The sequence below is a fragment of the Leopardus geoffroyi genome, chromosome D4, assembly GCF_018350155.1.
Source record: "Leopardus geoffroyi isolate Oge1 chromosome D4, O.geoffroyi_Oge1_pat1.0, whole genome shotgun sequence".
NCBI classification, from domain to species: Eukaryota; Metazoa; Chordata; class Mammalia; order Carnivora; family Felidae; genus Leopardus; species Leopardus geoffroyi.
The window spans coordinates 62,306,745-62,326,469 of NC_059342.1; the positions used below are offsets into that span (position 1 = coordinate 62,306,745).

Sequence of the window (19,725 nt, forward strand, 5' to 3'; positions counted from 1 at the left end):
TAAAAACCCTTGAGAAAGTCGGGATAGAAGGAACATACTTAAAGATCATAAAAGCCATTTATGAAAAGCCCACAGCTAACATCATCCTCAGTGGGGAAAAACTGAGAGCTTTTTCCCTGAGATCAGGAACACGACAGGGATGCCCACTCTCACCGCTCTTGTTTAACATAGTGCTGGAAGTTCTAGCATCAGCAATCAGACAACAAAAGGAAATCAAAGGCATCAAAATTGGCAAAGATGAAGTCAAGCTTTCGCTTTTTGCAGATGACATGATATTATACATGGAAAATCCGATAGACTCCACCAAAAGTCTGCTAGAACTGATACATGAATTCAGCAAAGTTGCAGGATACAAAATCAATGTACAGAAATCTGTTGCATTCTTATACACTAACAATGAAGCAACAGAAAGACAAATAAAGAAACTGATCCCATTCACAATTGCACCAAGAAGCATAAAATACCTAGGAATAAATCTAACCAAAGATGTAAAAGATCTGTATGCTGAAAACTATAGAAAGCTTATGAAGGTAATTGAAGAAGATATAAAGAAATGGAAAGACATTTCCTGCTCATGGATTGGAAAAATAAATATTGTCAAAATGTCAATACTACCCAAAGCTATCTACACATTCAATGCAATCCCAATCAAAATTGCACCAGCATTCTTCTCAAAACCAGAACAAGCCATCCTAAAATTCATATGGAACCACAAAAGGCCCTGAATAGCCAAAGTAATTCTGAAGAAGACCAAAGCAGGAGGCATCACAATCCCAGACTTTAGCCTCTACTACAAAGCTGTCATCATCAAGACAGCATGGTATTGGCACAAAAACAGACACATAGACCAATGGAATAGAATAGAAACCCCAGAACTAGACCCACAAACGTATGGCCAACTCATCTTTGACAAAGCAGGAAAGAACATCCAATGGAAAAAAGACAGTCTCTTTAACAAATGGTGCTGGGAGAACTGGACAGCAACATGCAGAAGGTTGAAACTAGACCACTTTCTCACACCATTCACAAAAATAAACTCAAAATGGATAAAGGACCTGAATGTGAGATAGGAAACCATCAAAACCTTAGAGGAGAAAGCAGGAAAAGACCTCTCTGACCTCAGCCGTAGCAATCTCTTACTCGACACATCCCCAAAGGCAAGGGGATTAAAAGCAAAAGTGAATTACTGGGACCTTATGAAGATAAAAAGCTTCTGCACAGCAAAGGAAACAACCAACAAAACTAAAAGGCAACCAACGGAATGGGAAAAGATATTTGCAAATGACATATCGGACAGAGGGCTAGTATCCAAAATCTATAAAGAGCTCACCAAACTCCACACCCGAAAAACAAATAACCCAGTGAAGAAATGGGCAGAAAACATGAAAAGACACTTCTCTAAAGAAGACATCCGGATGGCCAACAGGCACATGAAAAGATGTTCAACGTCGCTCCTTATCAGGGAAATACAAATCAAAACCACACTCAGATATCACCTCACGCCAGTCAGAGTGGCCAAAATGAACAAATCAGGAGACTATAGATGCTGGAGAGGATGTGGAGAAACGGGAACCCTCTTGCACTGTTGGTGGGAATGCAAATTGGTGCAGCCGCTCTGGAAAGCAGTGTGGAGGTTCCTCAGAAAATTAAAAATAGACCTACCCTACGACCCAGCAATAGCACTGCTAGGAATTTATCCAAGGGATACAGGAGTACTGATGCCTAGGGGCACTTGTACCCCAATGTTTATAGCAGCACTCTCAACAATAGCCAAATTATGGAAAGAGCCTAAATGTCCATCAACTGATGAATGGATAAAGAAATTGTGGTTTATATACACAATGGAATACTATGTGGCAATGAGAAAGAATGAAATATGGCCTTTTGTAGCAACGTGGATGGAACTGGAGAGTGTGATGCTAAGTGAAATAAGCCATACAGAGAAAGACAGATACCAATGGTTTCACTCTTATGTGGATCCTAAGAAACTTAACAGAAACCCATGGGGGAAGGGAAGGAAAAAAAAAAAAAATGAGGTTAGAATGGGAGAGAGCCAAAACATAAGAGACTGTTAAAAACTGAGAACAAACTGAGGGTTGATGGGGGGTGGGAGGGAGGGGAGGGTGGGTGATGGGTATTGAGGAGGGCACCTTTTGGGATGAGCACTGGGTGTTGTATGGAAACCAATTTGACAATAAATTTCATATATTAAAAAAAAATAATAAAATGTTATATGAAAATTGTTATATTAATATATATTATAAATTATATAATGTAGAGATCTATAATTTTTAAAAGCATCATACTCAGATCATTCTTGCAAGTTAGTTGTATTTAATTGTCAAAGAATAGTTGGATTTTATGTTTTTCAGAAGTATAGACTATTGGAAAAAATGGAAAGCTCCATAGTTCATTCTGTGAAACTAGCACAACCTTAAATTTGTTAAAGTGACCTTAAGTCTGAGAGAGATAATACAGACACACCGTTTATGTGTGCACATGCATGCACACACAAACAGATGTGTTAAAAGTCCAAATAAGTTATTAGCAAATTGAATCAAAAAAATTATATATGTGATTAGAAAGAGTTTATCTCAGAAGTATAAAGATGGCTCTATACCATGAAACCTGCCCGTAGCTCGTTATATCAGCACCTTAGAGGAAAATTTATGATTATGTCAGTAGATGATTTTTTTTTTTTGAGAGCGAGCATGTGAGAGGGTCATAGGGAGAGAGAGAGAATCTTAAGCAGGCTCCACACACTCACAGCACAGAGCCAGATGTGGGGTTCAGTCTCATAACCGTGAGTTCATGACCTGAGACAAAATCAACAGCCAGGTGCTTAACCGACTGTGCCACCCAGGTGCCCCATGATTATGTCAGTAGATGGTTTTAAAAAGAGAGGGAAATCATTGGATAAAAATCTGGCAACACTCAGAAATGCGAATTAAAACAACAGTGAGATAACATGTACAACTGGCAGTATGTAGGGAAATGGGCATTCATACTTTGGTGGTAGTATAATTTGTTACTGGTAGGAAAACACTGTTAATAGTTATTGAAATAAGAATGCACATTATCCTTTAAGTACTCTCACTTTTGGGAATCATTTTTTTTTAAATTTTTTTAACATTTATTTTTGAGAGACAGCGACAGAGCACGAGTGGGGGAGGAGCAGAGAGAGGGAGACACAGAATCTGAAGCAGGCTCCAGGCTCTGAGCTGTCAGCACAGAGCCCAGAGCAGGACTCAAACTCAAGAACTGTGAGATCATGATCTGAGCCGAAGTCGGATGCTTAACCAACTGAGCTACCCAGGCACCCAGGAAATCATTCCTACAAAATATAGTATAATAGGATATACTATAATAGTGATATATACTGTTACGGTATATTAGGATTATATTCAAGGACTTCTGTTTTGGAAACAACATGAATGACTATTGATCACTTGGAGGAGTCATTGAATAAGTTATTTTCCATCTATACTGTGGAATATGGTACACCCATGGAAGGATATCCATGGTGGTATTGTTATATTATTGGGGTGAGGAATAACAAATTATGGATTATTATGCACAGTGTAATCCTTTTTTTTGTGTGAAAAGAAAGGCTATATATGTTAATGTTTGCATGAGCAGTGGGAAATGTGTGGAAGGACTGGGTAAAGAGAGGTGGTGGGATCAGTGAAGGCAGGCATCATTAAGTTTGTCTAGATATGTTCTACAGTGTTTGATTTATTATGAAGAGCATGTGTTATCTTTATAATAATCACATTTAATGAAGGAAAAGAATGCTAAACAAACTCAAAGTACCTGGATGTGAGTTCTCATGAAGTTCAATTTGGCTAGAGATACAAAAAATTTTTAAAAAGGTATACTTTCTGCCGTAGAGAATACTTGTATTATTTCCATTTACAAGCATTATCACAGATTACTTTTGACAATAAAGATATTTCATATTAATAGATGGTGGCTTTAATGATTTTTTTTTCTTTTGTAGCAACTCCGTTCCAATATCCGAGAAATGGAGAAACTTTGTTTGAAAGTCCGAAAGGATGACCTAGTACTTCTGAAGAGAATGATAGACCCTGTTAAAGAAGAAGCATCAACAGCAACAGCAGAATTTCTTCAACTCCATCTGGAATCTGTAGAAGAACTTAAGAAACAATTTAATGATGAAGAAACTTTATTACAACCTTCTTTGACCAGATCCATGACTGTTGGTGGTAATGTACTAAGTCTTATTTTTGATCATAGTAATGCATTTAGTTAAAGTTCACCACCTTGTATAGCTGTTGCAGATATGTGAGTCTCCAGGGATCACCTTCTATTTCAGTCTGCTGAATTGTTGAACCCTGAGTGTGCCTAGAAATGCATACCCTAGAAGTTTTGCAGGATAAAAATTTTAAGACTGTGCTGTATAGAGTGGAACTTCGAGGCTTCAAGTACCTATTTGTCCATATAATGAAAATAAATGTTATAATATTTCCTAAGGAGAATGTCATCCTGGATTGCAGAGTATGCCCCTTTCATCTCCTGGTGCAGGAGTAGCCTGATTAGGCACACCTCTTTCTTTGGCGTTCTGACTTTCTTTCATAGTGGATGTTAGATCTATCTCCCAGCTCAGTTTTCTGAGTTTAATGACATTAAAGAAAATCTGCATTGGGGGTCATGCTATCAGCTTTTATGAGGTGATACTTTAAGAAACAGTCCGGTAAAACTTGTCATTATATCTCTTTTAAGGATGTAATTATAAAGACCACTAAAAAAAAAAAATCTTGGTTTAATATGTAGTAGTACTTGAAAGCAGTTGGTCTTTTTTTTTTTTTTTTTTTTAATCCTATGGGTACTGGATGGCATAACTGATAAGGTTTCTCTACTTGAGTTATTTACTGGAAAGCTTAAATCTGAATTTTTTTTAACTACCAAAAGCCAATTTTTTAGCTCCTGGCTTTGTTTTATAATTGCTTCCTTCATTTTTCCTTCTTTGTTTCCCTTTAATTATGCTATCTTGTTACATTTTACATATGTTCTAAGTTGCCTTAAATCTTAGTGGAAAAAGTGGAATATAAATAAATTACAAATCAGAATAGAATCTGAAGGATATTATACCTGCTGAGTTTTCCCCTTTTCATTTATGGAGGAGGCTCCTGTACCATTCCCTGTGTCCAAAATTAGATTATTTTTAATGTTATATTTTCAGTACTAATGACCCAATAATTTACAGGGAAGTCCAAATTTAGAAATTAGAGGAAACATTTAGGCCATCATCCAGACATTCTTGGTAATCTTACTTTTATTGTATCCTCAATACATAGCATATAGTAGTGCTTGGCACATAGCGGGCCATTAATAAATGTTTCATAAATGTGAATAAATAAATGTGTTTTTGGAGACAATTTTATAATTTCAGATGTGCCATACTCACTATACTCTGTGATAACCAGTACCTAAAGTGTTGTTTTGGAGAGAAGGAAGTGTTAACACTCAGCCCCTTGCTTGAAGAGTATTTGGGAAGAATGCTTTTTGATAGTTTTTAACCGGTTACTGTTTACATTATTCTGTCCATATATATTTATCACCACTGTATTGATGAGGCTAAATGCTGTTCATATCATTTAGCGTGAACTGATACTTTATTTGCCTTAGAGAAATTGGGCTTCCATGTGATTAAGCAGCTAGCTTACCCACTTAGACATTGTGACAGTTGTGATGGCGGTAACAACAGTGAAGATATGTTGGATTTTCTGGAAAGAGTTGCTGACATCAGTTTCTTTTGCTGTTTAGTTTTGAGTTGCCCATCACTAGCAATTACCTAGGAAACAAAAATTTTGTGTTCTGACAGTTTCTCACAATATGATACTATTCTAATACTTGCTTTCATTTGCATTTTTTTATTGCATTATTTGGGTTTCTGTCAGGACTGTTTGGGCTCGACAGACTTGGATTTAAATATCATCAGAGAAACTGGGTGATTATTAGAAAAAGGCAGTTTACCCAGTTTGCTGGTAATTAAATATCTCTGTATGAAACTGGTGTTAAAACTATATATTATATATTGGCAAAATTTGAGGAAACATGTGTACAGAGAAAATGAAAAAGATTGGGGCAGAGACAGAGGATTTTCCATCTGTAATGATTCTCAAACTTCTCATTTCATGGAACATCAAATTAGCTAAAGACCTAATCACTTGCCACCAGGAGAAACTACACAATTAAACCTCTGTAGCATTTATAAAAAAAAAAAAAAAAATTGAGACAACCCATTTATATAAAAAAAAAAAATACCTAATTTGTGCCTAAAACAATAGTAGAATGTCAAATTCCAAATGGTCAGATTGCGCTTTGACTTTGAATCCATTGCCAACATTAAGCAGTTAAATGAACTATCTCACCAAATGCCTGAGTATTTCACCAACTGTGAGAGTTTGTACTAGGTTGCCTTAAATCCAGAAATATTATTAACAAATAATTGAAAGAATGGGAAAGGTGGAGAATAATGAAAACAAAGGAACTAATTTACATAAGACCTTAATAGTGGGGTAGGAACTCGGTTCACTCCATGTGTGGTCTTCTGGCTGTGGACTCTTTTCTGTCATCCTGCATGTTTTTATCTGTGCTTTCTGGTTTTTCTTTGTTTTTGCTTTAGATACTCATTATAGTAGTGACAGCCTATACAGAAAAATGTGATTTGCATAGAAGTTAAGTGCCTTAAAATACTTCTTCCTTTAAAAATTCAATCTGATTCTAAATAAATTGGTTGGAAATATCAGCAGAGATTCAGGAGCAATGTTGCCACATTTCCATGAGTGAGATCGAAATACAAAAATAGTTTTTTCATTTACAGATAGAAATAACAAGTAGAATAGGATGTTTTATGTTCTCTGGAGAGTAAAAGAAGCTTATTAAGTTTAGGAGGAAGCTGTGATGATTTTGCTGTTTCTTTTGTCCAGATTCTGAGAGTTCCTAAAGCAAATCTTCTCTGCCAATCTTGCTTGATCTGAGAAACTCCCTTCTGTTTCACTTGTGTGTCTACTTTCATTTTTAGCATTGCTTCCCACCAAGAGAAGTGATGAGCCTACAAATTTGATTTGTATTTAGAAAGGTGTATCAGGTCATACAGAGTGAATCAGTGCTTCTCTCAATCATTGTCTTTCTTACTCCCCATCCGGCACATGCAGCTCACCAGTGCAATAGGAACAGAATCTTATTACATTTTAAACAAATATTCACAAAAGAAAAGAATCCAATCTTAAAACTGCTGGGAACTTCAGACTGCATATTGAATTTGATGAAATATCAGATTTTATCACAGGTATATATACATGTGGTGAACAGTTTTGCGAAACACGTGGATAGTTTTGTATATTATTCAGAAGATATATTTTCTATTGGCTTTAATTTTCTTAAAAATCCTCCTTTACCACTAAGTTAAGCCATGACTTAGAAGTCATTTTATTTTGATAGATAAGTTGATATAGATGATCAGTAGATTAATTTCACTATTTTTAATCTGTCAGAAAATGAAAAATTCAGGAAATGCTTTTAAATTAATTTAGATTTATAATGAAACTTTCCCAAACATAGTGAAGTTTAGTGGAAACTTTTTATATGTTGTGTTGTAATTCTTAGTAGAATCTTTGCCTTTCAATGAAATATGGAGAGAAACAAAGAATGTTTGGACGTATAAAGAGAAGGGAAAGATCTTATGTCTGTGTTATTAACAACTAAAAATATGTTAATATTTTTACTACAAATAATAAATAATGTAGTAAATAATAAGGTTTTGTAGTAAATAATACGGTCTTAAAACTGGAGTTTGAAAAACAGTGGTGCGATGTGTATGTATTCTACCTGCCCTTTACACTTGGAGTTGTCATGTGGGTGGAACGATCTTAGATTATTTCATCATAAAAACAATAGCAATTTTCACTTCTGTGGACAGGATAAATTCTTCATCCTTCTTTCCTGCAGCTATAATCTGTCTCAGTGTTTTCCCTCATCATGTCTGTAGTAATTTCTGAAAGTTCAAAGTCAATAAATATTCACTGAGGTACTGATTTCTAATATAAGCTGGAATAAATGAATTACAGAAGTTGTAGATATTAAAGGGTTTCTTTCTTAATTGTTAGTTATGCCTCACATTGATTAGTGATGTTCAGAGTTGTAAGTTTACAGCAGGATTTTCCCCGGAATAGAACAGATTTCTTTGTTCTCAGACTCCATTTGAACTAAGATGCATACGCAGTTTGGTTTCAAGTGAGACGTAAGTGACTTAAACATTTCTTATTTTTTACAAAGGGGAATCTTTTATGTTTGCTTAAAATACCAAACATTTCCCACCCCTTCAATTTTTAGGTCAAGAATTTATGTATGACAATCTCCCCTCGTTTTGTTGTATACCCTGGCAGTTTCATTTAAATCCTCTGTAATAGAATAAGGGTTATGGCTTATAAAAATCCTTAGAGTGGATGTTCTATTTATAAAGTTCTGCTTTACATTTGGTCTGTTAATGATAACAAAGTTATCATTATTCATCATCTTATTAAAGAAGTGGAGTTCTTATTACAATAGAAATATTAAGTGGAAGAGCGGTCTTAGGGTAATTCATTTATCTTGATTGACATGAAAATGAAAGTGTCTTTATGTGCTATGTTAGGACATAGGGTAAGTAACTCTTTTAAACATTTGTAAAAATCAGAGAGCTTTTAAAATATTGGATAGTTGTCATAATGTTGTAATGTAAAATCTACTCCGTATCTGATGTTTTTGCTCTTCCTGTAAGATAAGGAAATGTATTCAGAGAAGTTAAAATTCAAAATTAAAAGAACACTGTGGGGCGCCTGGGTGGCTCAGTTGGTTAAGTGTCCGACTTCGGCTCAGGTCATGATCTCACAGTTCATGGGTTCGAGCCCCGCGTCAGGCTCTGTGCTGACAGCTCGGAGCCTGGAGCCTGTTTCGGATTCTGTGTCTCCCTCTCTCTCTGCCCCTCCCCTGTTCACATTCTGTCTCTGTCTCAAAAATAAACAAACATTAAAAAAAAAAATTTTTTTTTAAAGAACACTGTCAATTCTGATAAGCCTACAAAATATTTTTTAATCAACTACTATGCCCTTCCTAAACAATTCAGATTATTTTCCTCAAGAGGTAAAACATTCATAAGTTTCAAAAGTAAAATAGTAATGCTGTTTTATAACATGCCATCAATTATTGACTAAGATGAAAAAAGAAATCGAGAAGGTGAATTTAAAGAGTTATAATGACTTTTAGGAGTGGATCAGGTATCACGTGTCACTATGTCATGTCCTTGCTTATAACACTTCAGTAGCTCTCCACTGTCTGTCAGATAAAGTCCAAAGCCTTTAACTGGCCTGCAAGGCCCCTCCTAAACATCTACTTAATGTTCTGTGTTTGTAACTCTGTGCTTTCTGCTTTATCCTTTGGCAAGATTTTTATGTTAAGCTATATTGTTTGTTCTTTTGAAGACCTTTTTTCTTTGTCTTGTAAGATCACCTTTTTTAGGAAGCTATTTCATAAACTGCACACCCACACCAAGCTGGGTCAGATGCCATCCCAGACTTGGAACTCTCAAAATACTGTATGTATCTATATCCCTCTATCTAAATGCCATTGTACTCTTTTATTGTTTTAGGATTATCTCTTTGTATGTGTAACTCTTCTAGAATATGTTCCTTAAGAGCATCTACTTTGTATTACTTTTTTATCTCTGGTACCCAACACAGTAGGTGGTCAGATAACATTAAAGTGGTAGGTATTTTGAGCTTGAAGTAAGGGGGACAAAAGGAAATTAGACCTTCAGATCTCTTCTTTCCATTTCCACTGCCACTGTCCTAGAGCATCATCATTTTGCACTGGACTTACTGCAAAGTCTCCCAATTGGTTTTTCTGCTCTCTAATTTTTTTTACCTTTCAACTTCATCCTTAATCTATTCTTCACGCTATAGCTATGGTTCGCTTTCTAAATCTGAAATCTGATTATGGCATCCTCCAGCTTCCCAGTAGTCTCCAACTCCTTTTAATAGTTCCATATTGATCTTATGAGATAAACAAAATTCTTTAACATAATTTATAATGCCATGAATAATGTCACCTTAGATTTTTTTCCTCATCCTTTGCTTTTCTCTTTAATAGTCTGCCCTTCAGTTGAATTCTTTTCAGTTCCCAAACCTATGCACATATTATTCTCCCTGACCTGAATAGTCTCTGCTTCTCCCTCCACCTTTGCCTGGGTTCACCTATGTCATTTCTGTTCATCCTCAGCCTTCAGCTTCAAAACCTCCAACTAGTCTTCCCTCCCTAAGTCTAGGTTAAATACCTCTCTTTTGTGCTCACATAGCATTCCATATCTACTCGTACCATAGGTCTTTTCAGACTATACTGAACTTGCCTGTTAACATGTCTGTATTGTACATAATATGGTAAGCTCCATTAATAATAGCAACAGTAGCAATGGCTATTTATTTTAGTAGTAACTATTTATTAACCCATCTGTACTGAATATTTAAGCCAGGCGCAGTGCAAAGTAAATATCTATCACCTTATTTTTATTTTTATTGTTTAATATTTTGAAGTTTTTATTTATTCATTTAAGTAACCTCTATACCCAGCGTGGGGCTCAAACTCACAACTCCAAGATGAAGAGTCGCATGCTCTTGAACTGAGCCAGCCAGGCACCCCTTTCATTCACCTCATTTTAAAAATGAGGAGTGGTTCCTGGGTGGCTCAATCAGTTAAGCATCCGACTCTTGATTTAGGCTCAGGTTATGATCTCATGGTTTGTGGGTTCAGGCCCTACGTTGGGGTCCATGCTGACAGTGTGGAGCCTGCTTGGGATTCTCTCTTCCCTCTCTCTCTGCCCCTCCCCTGCGTGCATGCACATGCATGCTCTGTCTCTCAAAAACATATAAATTAAAAAAAAAATTAAAATGAGGAAAATGAGTCAAAGAGCTAATAAATAGCGAAACCTGGATTCTAAACTAGGTCTTTTCGACTAGGTCCATGCTCTTAACCACTATACTATGTTGACTCCCTAGAACTGTTTTTATTGTTTACCATTGTGTCTGTAGTACCCTAGCACACTGATTGGCATTTAGTAGACATTCTGTACATATCAGTTTAACGCATGAATGATTGGCAAAACCAATACAAGGAAATAAAGACTTGATGGTAGAGTTTGGAGTGTAAATTAATTCATCATCATAGCAGTTTTAATGAGGAAGGCCTTAGTGGGTCGATGACTTTTTATGTTTATTTTTTGAGAGAGAGAGAGAGAGAGAGAGAGAAGGAAAAGAGAGAGAGAAAGCTGGGGAAGGGCAGAGAGAGAGGGAAAAAGAAATCTCCATGCTGTTAGCATGGAGCCTGATGTGGGGCTTGAACTCACGAATGTGAGATCATGACCCAGCTGAAACCAAGAGTCAGTTGCTTAAGCAGTTGAGCCACCCAAGTGCCCTGGTGACTTTTTAAGACTCAGAAAAGACAAAAGCAATGTCTTTCTAGGACATGGCCTAGAAAAATGAGGAGAAGGATACACAATATGTATGAAAAGATCCACGTGGTGTTCATTTGATGACAAATTTGTTACCCAAAATGATTTTCATTGCAAAAAAACACATCACTTTCCTACTTTTAACACCTTATGAATCTGGTATTTATTACTAAAATACCCAAAGAAAGGGTTAATGATTTAGCATTGAAAATGTGAAACCTATTTCTACTGAGTATCTCTGTGTGGAATGTTGGCCAAAGAGAATAGTTCTTCTTCAGTGCTTCTTCCACATCTAGCTCTAATTATTCAGATTGGGTAGATGGCATTTGTTGTAGCCATTTTTTTTCGAGGTGATTTTGTAGAACAATGAAAGAAAAAAGTTAACTTTTGAACAATCTGCCATAGATAAATCTATTTTTATAGAACAATCAATTTACTTTTAGTCTGAATTCAGTTAGCATTTTACATGGAAATTGTTTTATGAAATTGATTTATGCTATCCACTTTCTAACAAAGCACATAAACCCTAAACATGAGGCTATGTTCATTCAGGAACATTTCATACTGCTGAGGCTGAAGATGATCCTCAGAATATGACTCAGGTATATGCGTTGCCTGAAATTCCTCGAGATCAAAATGCTGCAGAATCATGGGAAAGCTTAGAAGCGGTATGTAAAAAATTATTTTCATTTTGGTAGCTGTGAGGCATAAAAATAAGTAACTTTTTTTTTCTCTCTCTCTTTTTAAGGACTTAATTGAACTTAGCCAACTGGTCACTGATTTCTCTCTCCTAGTGAATGTAAGTATAATAGTTTTTGTCTTAGAAATGTTAGATTAGTATGATAAGAGGCTTTTATCAATTACTAGGCTTTTTATTAGAATTTTAATAGAAGTTACAATTTTCAAGACTGGTATTGAGCCCTGGGTAAAAGTCTAACAGTCCTCAGCTTCCAAATCAATTTAATAAGCATTTGTCTGAGATTTGTTATATAGAAGGTATTGTGTTAGATCCTTGGCACGAGGGGTCTGACAAGGTTAGCTATAGAAATAGATGAAACCTGTTCTCTGCTTTCAAGGATTTACAGTGGGTGGAGATAAGCTTGGACCCCAAAAACTGAAATTTCAAACATGATTGTTAAGTGCAAAAATGAGATTGAAGGGAAGTGTTATCAGCTCTAAGAGAAGCATTTAATTCCAAGGGAGGGAGGCAGGGGTTGTGAGGTAGAAGTATTAAGGATATCTTCACGGGGCGCCTGGGTGGCGCAGTCGGTTAAGTGTCCGACTTCAGCCAGGTCACGATGTCGCGGTCCGTGAGTTCGAGCCCCGCGTCAGGCTCTGGGCTGATGGCTCAGAGCCTGGAGCCTGTTTCCAATTCTGTGTCTCCCTCTCTCTCTGCCCCTCCCCCGTTCATGCTCTGTCTCTCTCTGTCCCAAAAATAAATAAACGTTGAAAAAAAAAAATAAATAAGGATATCTTCACAAGATAGGTAGCATTTGCTTGAGCCTTGAAAATTGAGTACAATGTCCATAGATGGGAGTGGGGATGGAATAGAGAAGTGTGTGGCCTTTCAAGAATGACCAGGATTGCAATAAAACCAAAGGATGAGATACTATGGGCAAGCAAAGCAGGGAGTGTGAGAGCCAGATTGAGATGGTATTGCGGGCCACACCAAAGAATTTTAACTTTAATTTGTAGGCATTAAGGAGCCAATGTTAAAAAAATTTTTTAAATACAATTTACTGTCAAGTTGGCTAACATACAACGTATACAGTGTGCTCTTGGTTTTGGGGGTAGATTCCCGTGATTCATCGCTTCCATACAACACCCAGTGCTCATCCCAACAAGTGTCCTCCTCAATGCCCTTTGCCCATTTTCCCCTCTCCCCTGGCAAATATAAATGTTTAAGCAGGTTAGAGTGATAAGCAGGTTCACACTGCTAACGGTTAAGATTACCATTAGCAGTGTGAATAATGACCTCAGGAAGGGGGGTATAATAGGCGGATGACTAGTTAAGGATCAATAGCAAGAGTTTTACCAAGAGCAATGGCAGTATAATATAAAGGTAAAGGCCAGCTGAGAGGTATTTCTGGGGTAGGCTTAGCAGAAATTGAAGGAAGATGGAAGACTCAAAACATCAGGCTTTATTGTGCATAATTGAGTAGCCAGTGACATTGTTAACACAGATCAGGGAACATAAAGTGGATTTGGCGGGAAAGACAATAGATTCTGTCATTATTTTTCTAATTATTCTTATTTTTCCTTCCCAGGAAGTATGGGAAGGTTGGCTATATGAGTATGTGTGTATATGTCTGTGTGCACACAGAGGAACAAACCAGTGTCTGCTTATGCTTTTGTCTAGGTTTAGGTTTGTTTTTTTTTTTTTGTTTTGTTTTGTTTTTTTTAATGAGAGAGCATGCATACAGGGGAGGGACACAGAGGGAGAGAGAATCTCAAGCAGGCACAGTGCTGTCAACGCAGAGTCCTGTGTGGGGCTCTATCTCACGAACCATGAACCATGAGATCATGACTTGAACTGAAATCAAGAGTTGGACGCTTAACCAACTAGCCACCCAGGCACCCCTAGTTCTTTGTTTTTGATCAAACTGTGATTTGGGGGTTTTACATCTGTGAGTTATGGTTTCCCTGATGCCTGGCTTTTTAAGGATAAAAGTCCCTAGATTACACAGTCTCAGAACTGGAATTGGAAAGGATTTACAAGGTCAGCTAATCCAATTCTGTTCTTGCCCCAGCTTCCCATATAGATGGTTTTTCGCTTTTTTTGAACAATTACAGCGTGGGGATACTTTCTATTTCAGCCATTCTATTTGAAGACTACCTCTTAGAAGTTCTTCCCTGTGTAAGCTCTGCCCTATAATAACTTCCCTCTGGTACTTTTGCCCTCTTGGAGCCATAGACTGAACAACTTTGGTAATTTTTCCATATAAAATTATTCATCTTCTTGAGACCAATACTCTCCTTCCTCACCCTATCCCACCTCATCATATTTTTTTCTTTTAAGTGTTCTTGATTCTCTAATATGTTCCTTCTAGAATATGATTTCTGGGCTTTTTAGTGCCAGTCCCTTCCTTTGCTTGTTTTCTAGTTTTTGTATTTTTTTCTTGGCATCTAATGCCTCAAATTGAACGTCAGTAGATTGTTTAAAGCATTTTCCTTTTTTGATGCTTCTAAATCAGAAGAAGCAAAATGCTTGAAGTTTTTTGATTAGATATCTGTACAATCTATCGATATACTTGCATATCAAAGGTAATGATACAAGAATCCCAAAATATTTGTTGTTTCAGAATTAATTCAATTATTGTAACTCATAATATCTGATCTAATGCAGTTTCTAAAATCTGTGCATGTATGGTTACACAAACATACATTTGCCAAAAGTCATTGGTATCTACATATTAAAATCTGTTATTATATAAATTATACCTCAATACAGTTGATTTAAAAAACAAACTAAACATGTACAAAGTCTTCTCATTCCAGACAAATATATTTCCCTTCCAGTGGAATAGGCACATGAAAGGAAAATTGAGAGTTTGTGGCCATTTAACAATTATACATCCGATTAGGTTACGTAAGAAGCTCCTAACCCATAATCAAGGAAGGTTCGTGTAGAAAGACTTTGGCTATAGCCATAGTTCTATACAAATGTCCTATTTATAATAATCTGTGTGAGGACATGGGACAAAATGCTATTAGGCACAAGCTCAAAGGAGAACCCCTGATGACTCTTCCCAGGGTGGTTGAGTTCTCATGACCACATGGTCAGGGACTCACAGAAGCTCCATTTAGGCACCTAATGACTTGGGAACATAAGCAGAGTGACCACATCCCTTTCATTATCATCACATGGACATGATAGTATCTAGACAAATGAACCATGTGTTTTTGGAGCACTTTCTATGTGCATAGTACTGTGCTAAGCTCAATGAAGAATAGAGAATAGTTAAAAAAAAAGAAAAAAACCTATAGGATAGTCATGATAATTGCACAACATTGTGAATGTACTAAATGCCACTGAATTTCACGCTTAAAAATGGTTAAAATTGTAAGCTTTATGTATACATATATATATAATATATAAGTATATATTATATATATGTGTGTGTTTTTGTGTGTGTGTGTGTGTATACACATACACACACATACATACATTTTTTTTACCATAATGAAAAATGAACCTACAAAACCATTGAGAAATCCAGGTGTGCTCCAATAATAAATTAGTATCTACTAAGCACCCTTCATTTTTCTTCAGCATTTAATTGCTCAAGTGCCTTCTGTTCCTATAACTGTGGAACTTGCCCTAGTTCTTGTCAAGGGAAATTTAAAGAACTCTGGGCCTGTCACACAATGGCATGTCACCCTTGCTGCTGGTCCAATATGGTCTCTACCTTCTACTTTATTCCCTATGGCTTTTACTCTGGATGCATAAAAACTGGGATGTAATGAATTATATCAGATTAATCAGATTTATTACCTGTTTGACCTTCAGGGTGTTGTTTGACAATAGTGAGTTTTGTAAAATTGATGGGAGGACTAACTGAAGTAATATCCCCTTCCCTTCTACTGACCCCAACTGCATTCCTGCTTTTGTCCCTGCTTACATGATTCCCTCGTTGGCTCCTTCCTTAGAGTTACATTTTTGCCACCACCTCTTTCCTAATTGCTGAATCCCATGATATCAACATCCTACTTCTGCTCTGTTTATTGCCTACTCTATCTAGGCCAATATAATCCTGAATTTCTGTATATAGTAGTCTTTGTATGTTTCTGAGCTTTTCTGTGTATTATTTATTGCATATGGTTAAGAATTATAGACTACAAAAAAAAAAAAGAATTATAGATTATATACTTTTGGAATTCAGAACCAGGATAGCTCAGTGTTCCCTGGATTAACCAATATCTAAGACTAGAGCTAGCCTTGAAAGATGCCTAGAATTGAGTCAGGAATAAAGGAAAATAACCACAGTTTTGACAATAGTTTCTTAAACCCATAGCTTTTAGCACATTAATAAAACTGCACAACTACTAGCAAGGCTGTCCAAGGCAGGGCATTTTTATTGATGTAAATAGATTTGGCGATGGATTTGTTGAATGTATTACTATTGGTGGATATAGAGGATGCTGAGTGTACAAGTGACAAATATTCACTTAATCACATTTTTTTTAAAGACTCTTAAGTGCTCCTCTAACTGCTCACTAAGATTCAGTTATTTTTTTCAGGTAAATAAGGAGACCTAATTCAATGTTTCTTAAAATGAAATCCACAGACACATTCTCAGAGTATTTTGAGACGTCTTTCCCTTTAAAAAGAGGAGTCTAACTCCTTTTAAAGGGATGCCAAGAACTTATATGAGGGGCCAAAGTATAAAATGTCAAGAAAGGAGTTTCAAGATTGTTAAATGTGGGAGGCCCAGGCAGATGAAAGCAGACATAAGCAAATCAGAAGCAAAACGGGGAGGTCGGTAGGTAGAGGTGAGGAGACTTCTAAGCCATCATTATTAGGGGCTTGATTTCCTGTACTGGGGTAAGGTTGTGTAGTTGTATCGTTTAGCCCAACATAAAGAGCCAAGGGCATGGTGGACTAGTGACCAAATTCAGCTCTGATGGGATCTAGTTTGGCATTGTGTATAGACAGTGATTGACAACTGACACTAATTTGCTGCCTAATTGTGATGGTGTCATTGAGTCCTCTTTACTTACGAAGCAGAATTTGAAGATACAGGAGAAGTTTGGGATTCAAACTAAGAAGAAAAGGGGAGAGGGGCAGGTCTGTACAACTGAGGGACAGTTGTTGATTCCAGGATAGTTGCTGATCACCCTCTGCCTTATCTCCATGTCCATATTTAAGCAAGCTTCCTGATGTAGTGAATAAGTACTGACAGGTTTGGGCTACTCCCCAGGGTCAGACAGACCTCATCGAGTACTGGCGATTGCAGTGATAGGGGAGCATCAGTGGTCTCACGCTTAGTTCTGTCTTGTGGTCTTTTCTCCAATTATACCAAAATATTTTTGTGAAAAAATACTAAAATTTTGTTTAAAATTTTTTAAATTTTATCTTATTTGGAGAGAGAGAAAGTGTGCATGAGCACTCAAGCAGGGGAGGGTCAGGGAGAGAGAGGGAGAGAGAGAATCCAAAGCAGGCTCCGCAGCGTTAGCACAGAGCCAGAGGCAGAGCTCAATCCCACAAACCGTGAGATCATGACCTGAGCCTAAATCAACAGTCAGGCACTTAAGTGACTGAACCACCCAGGTGCCCCAGTTTTTTTAAAGTATTTTTAATTTTTAAATTTTACTTTATTTTAAAAGAAAACAATCATAGAGCTGCAGTGTCCAACCTTTTTTGGAAGGAGCATTAAAAAAATATTTCCCTGAAGATTTGGGATCACACTTGGGGTATAGAAATGACAGTAGTCCTAGCAGGCTCCATCATCTTGATGGAATCATTTGGAGACTGAGAGAAAGGAGACATGTTGGCTATTTTCCCTCTACCCCATCAGCTCATCAGGATGTGGAGGTTGATGATCACACATGTGATTTATCTGCTGGCCCAGACTTTCAGGCAAGAATGGAAAGTGTTGAGGATGTCCCAAACAGAAACAGTGATAGAAATCCAGTGTCAGAAATCCCTACAGGTTGGATGTTATGAATGCTGGCACTTATGCTTCTATGGGTTGGAAGAAGAAAGCTAACATTAAAAAAGTTTTGTCTGAGGAAAATAAAAACTGAATGAATGAATGGCTAGGAGAGATCTAAGGTTTTCATGCCCAAGAATTTTCAAGCTTCATAGAAAAGAGTTTAATATGCTTTTTAGAAAAGAAAGATGGGAGTTAAGGTTTCTTGAGAAGATGAGAATGACTTTGTAAATTTTTCTCCTCACACAGTCACTATCTCATTTATCCTCACTTCAACTCCATGGGGTATATCATTATCCTTCTTGAGAGATGAGAATATTGACACCTTGGATAGCTGGAGTAATCTGTCCATGGGCACACAGTGCTGTGATTTGAACACAGGACATCTGGCCAAAGGTTGTGCCCTTACCAGTTATGTACATACATTAGTAGGTTTTAAAGTGTGAGAATCATGGACTTGCAGCACTCATGAGAAATGCAAATTCTCAGGCTTCACCCGAAGTCTACTGAATCAGAAACTCAGGGAGCGGCCCCATCAGTCCGTGCCTTCAGAAGTCTTCCAGACGACGCAGGCATGCTCTCGAACACATGAGAACCATTGCTGTACTTGTGTCCGACAGAAATGTGAAAAGGAAAACTGATAAGGGACTTTTTCAGGGATTGTGTTAGAGATGTCAAGATAGCAGTGGAGAACACAGGAATGAAGGGATACCGTGAAAGGTCTGACAGTGAAAAGGTACCCACTTGGTGTATGGGAAGGGAAGGAATGTCAGTAATGCTAACAGGAAGCAACTGTGGGGAAAAATCAGCTGATTGCATTTCATGTTCTTGAATGACAGTTGGAGTTAGAAGAGTGTTACATCTGATTCGGTGTAAGTTAAGCGGGCAAATACTTCAGGATTAAAGTTGAATTATTTCACAGTCATTGTAGAAGTAGGATTTACCTGGGATCAAAGAGGGATTCTCTTCTTTTTTTCAGTGAATTGAAAAAGCACCTGAACAGTCTATATTGATGTGATGGTGGTTACAGGTGTTTATACATTCGTCAGAACTCATCATCCTATACCCTTAAAATGGGCACATATTGTAGGTGAATTGTCTAAATAAAGCTTTTTAAAAAGTGGGCATGTGCTCCTGTGGCAGGTAATGAGTTCCTGTCACTGGAGGTGTTTGAGCTGAAGTTCAGTAACCACTTGTGAGAAATGTAGTGGGGCTTCACACCTCTCAGGGAAAAATCATTCCTTGTGCCCAGAGATTCCATGAGTCACAAGGTTGCCGTGTCAGAGCAGGTGCTGCCGTGTTTCATAGAATGCCTTATTAATATATTTGATCGGAAATATTTTAACTTGTCATGATTTTAAAATGTATTAAAGTGTACAGGTGTGAGACTCAGGACAGTGAATTCATCCGCAGCCCCCTACTGCATATCACAAGTGGAAAGATTTCATGACAGATCAAACCATATTGTCTTCTCGTTCCTAAAATGTAATCATTTGTATTCATTGGATCTAAGCATGTTTTACTCCTAAGGGAAATTTTCCTGTTTTAAATCTTTGAATCTTCAAA

At 37.1% G+C, this 19,725-nt stretch overlaps 1 protein-coding gene across 2 annotated transcripts in view; it reads left to right on the forward strand.

The window, feature by feature from the left end:
• STX17 (syntaxin 17) overlaps nucleotides 1–19,725 on the forward strand; it is a 74,291-nt gene that overhangs the window by 46,827 nt on the left and 7,739 nt on the right. For both annotated transcript variants that reach the window (XM_045467794.1, XM_045467795.1), the window contains exons 4-6: nucleotides 4,001–4,226; nucleotides 12,059–12,174; nucleotides 12,255–12,305. In XM_045467794.1, the coding sequence (XP_045323750.1) occupies nucleotides 4,001–4,226; nucleotides 12,059–12,174; nucleotides 12,255–12,305 (393 nt within the window). The remainder of the gene's footprint in view (nucleotides 1–4,000; nucleotides 4,227–12,058; nucleotides 12,175–12,254; nucleotides 12,306–19,725) is intronic.